Source organism: Vespa crabro, chromosome 3 (genome assembly GCF_910589235.1).
Source record: "Vespa crabro chromosome 3, iyVesCrab1.2, whole genome shotgun sequence".
NCBI classification, from domain to species: Eukaryota; Metazoa; Arthropoda; class Insecta; order Hymenoptera; family Vespidae; genus Vespa; species Vespa crabro.
Genome location: NC_060957.1, coordinates 268,743 through 278,679, shown reverse-complemented (window position 1 = coordinate 278,679; position 9,937 = coordinate 268,743). Strand labels below are relative to the sequence as shown.

Genomic DNA, 9,937 nt, shown 5'->3' with positions numbered 1-9,937 from the left:
TTTAATATCTGCAGACCGCCGAAGTTATATTTGAACGAGTTGAAAAAGCGTCTCTCGCCTTGTTTCTACGAAAGCTTCCCGAAAATGATCGTAACAGTGTGAAACGTATTCTTCGACGTATAAAATCTGTTCCTTTAATATTTTCTGGAATCTTTTTACGTCGTTCGATTGTGCGTACCTACGTAATTTCCTATCTAATTTTTACTATCCAACGCGTTTATTTATTTACGTTAATGTTCGTCCAAAAAAAGAAAAAAAAAAGAAACTCTCTAAAAAATTAACCGAATGATGGAGCGCCAAGGAAATTTACCATGTCGATAAAAAAATGTGTGTGTGTGTCTGCCAATAGATCTAATGATCTAGAGAGAAAGTTAAATGTTAAATGAAACTCGTTAACGAAGTTTAATCGCAAATAATATTGTCGAACAATTTGTTCACGATTAAAATGAAAAATAATTGATTGATAAATGAAAGATTTAACAAATATTTTGAAGATAAAAGATCAATGATATTAATGGGAATATAAGTGTAAACACGACAATATTATATGTTATTATCCTCGACTTGTTAATGACGCACGAGAGTGCCATGACTTCTTAGCGACGAGATGACGACTATCTGTGCCAAATACGTGAAAGAAATAATGATTCGAAGGAGACTCACTTTCGATGCACCGGCTCCTGCAACACCTCCGCCACTTCCGCCACCTCCGCCACCGGAAACGTTTGAATTACGCGCGGGCGTAACATAGAGACTCTCGGTTCGTTTCGGTTGCCCAGGACTTGGGAGGATGTCTTGACCAAGGTTGCGGTTCTTTAAAAGTGCTCCTTCAAATTGCCCGGAAGTCGATGCCGCATAAGTTGGTGTCGCCGTACCACTTCCTACCACCGAGCCGTTCAATGGCGTGCCGGATCGAATAACACTGGGAGCCCTCGTCGATCTTAAAACGCATCATTTTCTTTAAAGTTTTCGTAAACATATTTTACTCAAAAATCTATCCTTTTCAAAGGAGCTATCGACTTTTATTTAAAACATTTACTGCCTTGCACAAATGCAATATAACATCATATAATATCGTTTAGTACCATTAATTACTTCTTTTTCTTTTTTCCTTTACATAGAACATGCGCGAATATTTATTGTTATAAATACTTTCTACATTAAACTTTATTCTTATACTTAAACTCTATTCGTATACTTTTGCTATACGTTATTACACTTATACTATACTTATACCAAATGTTAAATTGTGAATTAAATTTATTAATACGTTGTAATTCTATAATTACGTGCATTTAAGGGTTAAATTGAATGTCGGATATTGGACGCCTCGAATGGAATTCAATAGGAGTTCTTAATATTAATTTCGTACTTAATTAGGTTAATTTTTTATTTACGATATTGATCTTTTTACCTGTCGATTAGATCCGTGGATGTATTTGTTACGGTTTTGTCAACAGACGGCTGTCTTGATCCTGTCAATCGGGAATGCGCTCTGGCATATCGATCTACGGAACTATCACGACTAGGTGGCCTCTTGTAATGATCCAGCCTACGATAAATTATAGTACATTTTGTGTTATGTAATAATAACATCGGAGAATATTTTATTTTCCATATATGACTGTATATGATAGCGATAGTTTAACTTTCAGGAATATCTTTTTCCCCGGCTTTTCCTTGATTGCACGGAAAATTATTTAAACATTTATTTTGGTTCCTTGACTCATGTTAATTGAACGTGGCGAATGAACTGACTCTCTCGAAACCATGAGAAGAGTGTATTTACGAAGAAGAAATTTTAGAATTATAACATCGCGCGTGGGCATACCGAGTGCCGATCTTTTCGCTGAATTTTATAGGCACGATTTTTCTTCGAATTCGAACGAATAAGATCTAACGAAATTAAACTAAACATAATTATTCGTAATACATCCTTGAATATGGTCAACAATCTTTTTTATCTTTTTTTATAAGGAAGACAATGATAAATGATAAATTAATTTCAGATTTAATGAAAATGTTACACCTGTCGTTTAATGTTTGACCAATAGTGCCCGGTCTATCCTGCGGACTTAAGACCCTGCTGTTCCTTCGTATACTCGCCGAACTTGGTGGCCTTTGAATGTCTGTGATTCCATCAGGATACTGCTGCATAGATTGCGCTTGCTGCGACGGTTGTTCTTGTTGCTGCTGATTTAACATTGACTGCGGATTGTATTGATTCATCGGATTTGGCCCATACTGATTCGGCACCTGATTCGGCACCTGATTCGCCTGAAAAACATACATCGAATCGTTTTAAATCGCTTCGACACGAATAGAAATCGAGTCCTGTAAATTCGATGATAAGGGAAAAGCTGGGATTCCACGAGATCGAGTGTAAAGGTTTTCAGGTACATTTTTAACATCGAGAAGAATATTTCTTTTTCCTACTTTTCTATTTTTTTTTCTTTTTCTTTTCTTTCTTTTTTTTTTTTTTTTTCCATTCACTTCCATCATCGTTTTGTGTTTGGTGGAAGAATGTAAGAATGAAGAATGTTTTTAGGTGTTGAAATACATCTAGGATGACCAGTATTTTATCGTTAATACGTGTTAATTACGTTAAATTATTAATTCTATAAAAGTAAGGAATCAAAGGAAATTTTTTTTGTCCACCTTACACCAATGAGACGGACGTTGGTTGTGCAGAGAGGAGCTAGGATTACCTAATAAAAAAGATAAGTGCAAAAGTTTTAAAATACATTATTTAAAAATGCATCGAACGAAGAGATTGGACGCCATAAAAAATATACGAAATTGACGAGAAGATTACGAGGTCCAAAGCCTAACGCGCGGTAATGCGTTAAAAAATGTCTACTTGTAAAATCAAGTGTTTCTTTTTTTTTACAAAATGTTGTAAAATGTTTTGTACTTTTACAAAATTTCAATGCCTCTGGAAAGCGACAAATAGAGTTGCGTAAGTCGCTGGATATGATAATCTAAAAGGTTTAATCGGGGACTCGTCAAATCGCTTACACCATAAAGCTGCGCTTCGTATTGATTCATTTGGGCGAATGTCATTGGACCGTACATAACCGGGGGTTGCGGATACAAGATCTAGAAAGAAACAGAGAAACATAGAGAGTTGACGTGGATGTTTCAGAATCAGAAAAACGAAGACTATCGTCTTTAAAACGTAATAGATATTCCCGGAATGAATACGGAACGGTAAGATGATTCCTAATCTTGATGCTTGTTGTCCATTAGGAAAAGCAACGTTTGTCGATTAAAATTACCTGTTGATTTAGATAAGGTTGCATGTTTTGGAATCCTTGCGATCTAGCCGGCGTCTGTTGCTGCTGATATCCAGTATACCCAGGATCCAGCTGAGGTGAGGTAGCAGGTTGGTACGGCGTCTGGTTGTAGGTGTTAGGTTGATTGGGATACTGGTTCGGTTGATACGGACTTTGAGGATACTGATTTGGTATGCTATTAGGGTATGGCTGATTTTGCTGAGGTGAATTCGGTGGCATTGTTGGAACGTATTGCGTCTGATAGAGATTTTGAATTGGAAGAGAACTTTGAGTGTTGACCATTTGCGGAATCTGATTCGAAAGTTGATTCGGCGAAATCTGATTAGGTAATTGATTTTGCATCATATTCTGCGGCTTCATGCTGGCTCTTCTGATCGATTGCATCACGTTGCTGGCTGTCATCGACGTAGATGACATTGTCGTTGTTGCTGTCGTCGTCATCGTCGTCGTCGTTGTAGTAATCGTCGCTGTCGAATCGACGCTCGAAATTGCCGTCTTCGAAGGTGTCGATCCAGTTTGGTCCAACGTCGTGCTTTTATGGAGTATACTTTTACCAGGCACAGTGTCCTGCGGCGGTGGCACATATTTCGGAATTTCTCGATTTTTAAGTCTCTCTAAACCAGGCTGCCTGAAATCCGGGGCGAACTGTCTGGCCGTTTGTTGGGCCAACTCGGAATCTTCTCTCGCGTGATCAGCAGCGTTGTCCGCGGACTCGGCTTTTCCTCGGGCCGTTGCTGTCCTCGAGATGGCGATATCAGCTTTTTGAAGCGCTATCTTGCTCGCTCTTTGTGCCGCGTTAACGGCAGCTTCTATCCTTTCACGAAATTTGGCCGATCTGATCAGAAATAGATGCTTCTTTTTTTGGCTGGTAATCAGCACGTTGTTCTTGTACTTTCCTTCTTCCTTGGTACCATCCCGGAAGGTCGTCACACCGTAACCGTACTTTCGATTGTTGAACCACTCGCCTGCGTATCGCAATCCATCGCTCCTTTCCGATATACCGAAACCAGTTCTCTTGTCGTTCTTCCATTCGCCAAGATACGTCTCGGTTACAGAGGCGTCCATCTGTTCGTCCTGCCAATTGAATTTTCTTATTAGATAAATCATTGAACTTGATTTATGAGACGAACGTAACGTTTCTCAAATAATTACATCGGTTGATTTCTTGCGAAATCGGTCAACATTTTGCGTTTCATGTTTAAGCCAATTGCACACTATCTATGCGCCTAATTTACGTACTTATATATATATGTATATATATATATATATATATATATATATATACTTATGTTCGATCGGAATACGATCGACGTAAGAATGACTCACCTCGATGACAAAAGACGCATTACTGTCGGTATGGACGGACGCTGATGCTTGGCTCTGTGAACTCTCAGTCGACATCCATGATGCTGAACTAGCATTACTTCGAATACTTCCTCCTGTTCCACGTTTCTCTAAATCACCCGTGCTCTTCTGTTTCCGAATTTTCAAACCCTGAGAAAATATATTTTCTTAGAAATAAATTTTCTAAATGGTAATAAACTTTTGATTAAACCATGACGTCCAATTACCGATAGAATTCCCTTCTTCAAGGACTTCTCCGTTAAACTCTTTCTTCGAGCTGGGGGATCGTCACTCCTGGCCTTCAATACGAAGCCTCCTCTGCTATCGTCTACTCGACGATCTCTCCTGTCGGTCGGATCAGGTGTTGGTGCAACCGCTGGACCCACATCCGCGCTTCTTAGGGAAGTCAAGGACGCTCTTACTTGCTTCGGTGGTTTATAGTGACTCGCCAAACCAAAAGGTGCACTGCTTCTTACTCCATATCCGTGTCTCATTCCTCGAAGCCATTGTCCTTGATAAGTACCTGTTAATAAAATAAAAACTTAGTCTTGCATATATATATCTTCTTATTAATTTAATAATAGGAATCGATTTTTTAAACGAATATACTCTAAATGTTTGACAACGAATCAATCGCACGTAAAGAATAAGTTTCTGCCTGTAGTTACATTGAATCGATTTCGTTCGCACTTTCAATCAATGTAAATCGACGAATGTGCCTTCTTATTTAACAATATGCACACACAATTATTCGCATATATCGTCGACCTACTTCGCGTTCTTGGCGACACGAATCAACGTTCTCTCTCGGAATACTTGATCAAAGTACGATCTCAAATATCCGGCATTAATTCGGAATTGCATTTACATATTCAACGTATTTATACTACTTTTTTTCCTTACAGACTTTTATGAATCTCAATTTTCTTTCAAGGATTAAAAGAAATTGCGAAAAATTTGATAGAATTTTTTTACGTTCAATAAATACAGCGAAATTTAAGAAATAAAAAAGTTTCGTAGGGAGGTGAAGAGCGCGAAAAGAGTGAGAAGAAAGACAAGATGGAAGAGGGCCGTCATTAACGCGAAATTCTTGACATTTTCTATGTTCAATAATAAGGCATATTGTTTTTGCCAACACGTGACTGCGTTTCGACATATCTCGTATGACTCATGACTTTGTATACGACATACATACGAGCGTAATATTATGCACGCTCTTCAGGGATGGAATGCAGCCACGGCGCGTGGGTTCCTCGCCGCCGATACGAATGATAATTCTTTTGGATCAATTGAAAAATTCAAATATCATTGATAGATATATATATATATATATATAAAATGATCAAGCGATTAAATATTTTCAACGAGTTTATCATTATGTTTCTTTTTATCATAAAGTACGTGATAACAAGTTCGAGATAAGAAGCGTTCATTTTCTTAAAATAACGATTTAAAAGGTTACGATTCAGTATTAAACGTTACATACATCGCAAAATAAGAAAAGCTCATATTCGATCATTTTCGTCACTGTTTTAAAACGTCTCTGTCACATTAATGTCCATAATGAAAGAATGTTCGTAATTGTGGTAGCGATGGGTGATGAAAATCAAAAGCTTTTTATTCTCGTCATCGACATTCTCGTTGGTTTTAAGACACAAAAGTTAGAAAAATCGTTAAATATGACAGACAATCCGTAGTCTCTGGCATACCATTCGTCATCCGTGAAACAATAAACTCTCAACTTTTTTTACTTTTCTGAGTAGAACTCTCGTTTCTCTCGTTTGTTGTCGTCTGTGAATTCGCGTTATCAAACGAAAGAGATTTTTTGGACACGCTTTTTAACAAAGTACTTTTCGTTCACAATGTTCCATTACGGTTTTGACGCGCGCAACGACGACGATACTTCACGAGTCAGTCCGGTCTTCTCTCTTTCCTTTCTTTTTTTATTTTTTATTTTCTTTTTTTTCTCATTCTCCTTTTTTTTTTTTCTTTTTTATCTTCTTCTCTTTTTCGCCGCGTTTTCACCGCCTGTAAATGTGTATGCATTTACGTGTATCTGTTTTCGAGCTTCCTTCACCCTTTTATCGCACGCGGCCAACGACGAAATATTATTTCATCAGCGTTTAAGCAAATGGGTCACAGCCGTGTCAATGTATGCGTATCCTTAAAATTGCAACCATCAGTTCGTGGGCTATCAATTTCTATACAAGTTCTCTCTAGTTATCTATTCCTTTTTCTTAATTTTTTTTTTTATTGATATTGATAATTAAGCCACATCGTTCAATAATTTTGATTCTTGTAAAGGAATTTTTATATCTATATGAATTTTAAAGACTTTGATTTACTATTGAAAAATGTTTCGAGATAATAGGGAGAATTTACGTTGAGAAGGAAACTCGAAAATTTAAGGAAATTTTCTTCGTTCTTTTTCGAGGATCATTTCCTTTGATTAGATCGGACGTTATAAGAGTATCCGTATAGGTGAAATAATACGAAAGCTTGCTAAGCGAGCTTGAAAGCTGCGCGTAGCAACGATACATTACACACGTTAGCACATGCTATCCGCGAATACGTGTGCTCGCTATTCAGGTCAACTCTTGCTCGTCTCTTGGAAACGCCTCTGTACAAAAAGTTTCCCGTCGTCGACGGTTTCGATGTATGTATGTTTCTAAGTATATACATGTGTGTGTGTGTGTGTATCTATATATGTACATACTCGTCTACTCGTGAACAACTTTGAAAGCAGACAATGTATTTCGACGTCTTGGCTCAATTCTAAAGAAGCATGCAAAGCAATTCCTTCTTCGGATAATGAAAATTTTGTCGTCAGTTAAAGAAAATATGAACCTTCCAAGAGAATTAAGGAAACTCTCGATTGTTTTGTACACTCGTATAACTTTCAAATGAACGACCTAAAAAGACGATATTTTGTGCATGTTACGAAGCAAAAGCGAGCGCTGAAGATGAAAATTGCATATAAAATCCTCTCTCTCTCTCTCTCTTTCTGCTTGTTGCGGAACTTGCGTAGCATGTCGCAGGTGCGTCGATCGTTGAGTAAGAACATGATCGATTTCCTTTTTCTCTAACGGTTAGTCAGATTAATTATCCTCGAGTTGTTAACTCTTTTACGTTTAATTTAACTCCTTATTTCTCGGCTAATTTCTTTCTGCCCTACTTCTAATTTCTTTTAGATTTAGATAAATATGGTCTTAGATTTTGTACAAAATATGAACAAAAGATTTCTTTCGATAGTTCCGTTGGTATGACAACTTATCGCAAAAAACTTATCAAATCTTCGCGTTAATAATACATATAAACGATTAGATCTTTGTTGAAAGATATGTTTTTCCACGAGTAATATGTCTTGAACGATTTCGTACCGTTCATTTGGATCAACTTGATTTTACGAAACGATCGTCAAAATGGGAATGGAAGAGGAACTAGAATATTTACTTTGTCCGTCAAACGGCGTTATTTCTCGTTCGTAAAATTGAGTGTAAATTTTACGTACATATATACAAATATACAGATCATCATAGCTGTTAAATGTAAAATAATTTTGAGAGATTTAAGTTATAGAGAAACCTAATGTCTACATACATTGATTTGCTCGACGTACATTGATTTGCAAGGTTTTGTATCAAGGTGGCGGATAGTTGGTTCAAAAATAATCTTCTATAAACTTTTGCATTCCGAAATTTATCGATAGTATTTGTTCATCACTCTTCGTTAACTACCAAATCATTTCGTTAGAATCATCTTTGTTATTCCTTATTTCATATCTAATCGTTTCAAAATTATCCCAAGTGTTTGGGTATAATTTTTGGAGAACATTCGATACATTCAGTATCTTATTCTTATTCAAGATATCGATCGAATAGAAGGAAAACGTTGACATTTATAGATGTGCTTATAATGTGCCTGATGTGTTTATAAGACCTGAGCCTCGGGAAGAATAGGGAAGTCTTCAAATCACGACTGAAAATATTTCGGTTCAGTTTATATTGGAAAGTATCGTGGATAATTTAGAAAAAGAAGAAAGTATAAGAAACAAGGTGGATCGAACTTGAGATACGGTCCTGATTCGCTACATGGCACTGGCTGGCCCGCCTGAAATAGCGCGGCCACTTTCTGAGATGATGGTTGGCTGCATATGCATTGGAAATTAGATTCGTGTTAGTGAGAATTGGCCGTGCGAGTGTATTTCGGTCCGCAGCCTCCACCAGATCGTCACTAACCACCCTACAGACCTGTCGCTCCTCGCATTCGTCTTTTCAATGCATCCTATTACCTGAATTTGAAATTTTATTCTTCCAACCCCTATAGCTTCTCTCTCTTTCTCTCCTGTTTTTTTTTTTTTTTTTCAATCTTCGTCTTCTCTTTTAATTAAAACGATCAATCGACGAAGCTATTGCGAGAATCGCAATAAAAATCCTTCATTCGATCTATATATAATCATTACCACTAAATCAACCTGTGTCGTAATGACGAACCGTATTGTAATTAAGCGAGTCAAGAGTTCGATTAAGAGACGAGAAATTCAAGCGCTTATGAGCGCAAATAAATTCACGCTCCTGTTAACCAAACCGCAACGATCAGATTTTAATATAAAATAGAAGGAGAGTTGAAAATTCTCCGGAAGTAACGGTTCAGCGTACGAAGTAGGTAACTACCGTCTTATCAAGTTTGCACTTTGAAAAAAGGTGGAAAGAGGGTAACCTGTTAACGGCTGCGATATATTAACAACAGCGGCTGTTTCGTATGCTGTTATTTGCATAAAAGCTTGTGGCACGTACGCAACATGAGAGAGAGAGAGAGAGAGAGAGAGAGAGAGAGAAGGAGTGAAAGGGAAGCATAGAGCATAAGAAAAAAAGTGGATTACTCGGCCTTTCATTAACCGCGCGTGAATTATTTACTTCTTTATTACTCAAATTTAATATGTACGTGATTCAATATTTTCGCTTACTCACGTAAGATGAAATAGGATTAATAACAAAATGTTTATGGCTTGCGATATAATATCGGTTAATTGTAAATCAAACTACGGAGACAAAATAGACGAGAGTTAGAAAACATTTGAGTGAATTTTATGTCGAACGAGTTAATTCAATTTGGGGGTGGAGGGAAGGCGTTGTACTCTCTCGTATCCGATGGACATTCGTAATTAATTTTAAATTAATCCGTATTTGAATAGGTTTTACAATTTAATTTATGAAAATGGATGGACATTGATGTTTACATATTTTACTTAATACTGTCGATATATTGAATCGGGTTGTTCATAGGAAAAGGAAAAA

General features: G+C 37.1%; 1 protein-coding gene across 1 annotated transcript in view; it reads right to left on the bottom strand.

Moving 5' to 3' along the window:
- LOC124422751 (junctophilin-1-like) overlaps positions 1 to 9,937 on the bottom strand; it is a 33,005-nt gene that overhangs the window by 6,341 nt on the left and 16,727 nt on the right. Inside the window, exons 4-10 of the mRNA XM_046959626.1 lie at positions 4,868 to 5,163; positions 4,623 to 4,790; positions 3,279 to 4,370; positions 3,019 to 3,099; positions 2,030 to 2,277; positions 1,415 to 1,552; positions 664 to 940 (exon numbers count right to left, since the gene is read on the bottom strand). Coding sequence (XP_046815582.1) covers positions 664 to 940; positions 1,415 to 1,552; positions 2,030 to 2,277; positions 3,019 to 3,099; positions 3,279 to 4,370; positions 4,623 to 4,790; positions 4,868 to 5,163 — 2,300 coding nt within the window. The remainder of the gene's footprint in view (positions 1 to 663; positions 941 to 1,414; positions 1,553 to 2,029; positions 2,278 to 3,018; positions 3,100 to 3,278; positions 4,371 to 4,622; positions 4,791 to 4,867; positions 5,164 to 9,937) is intronic.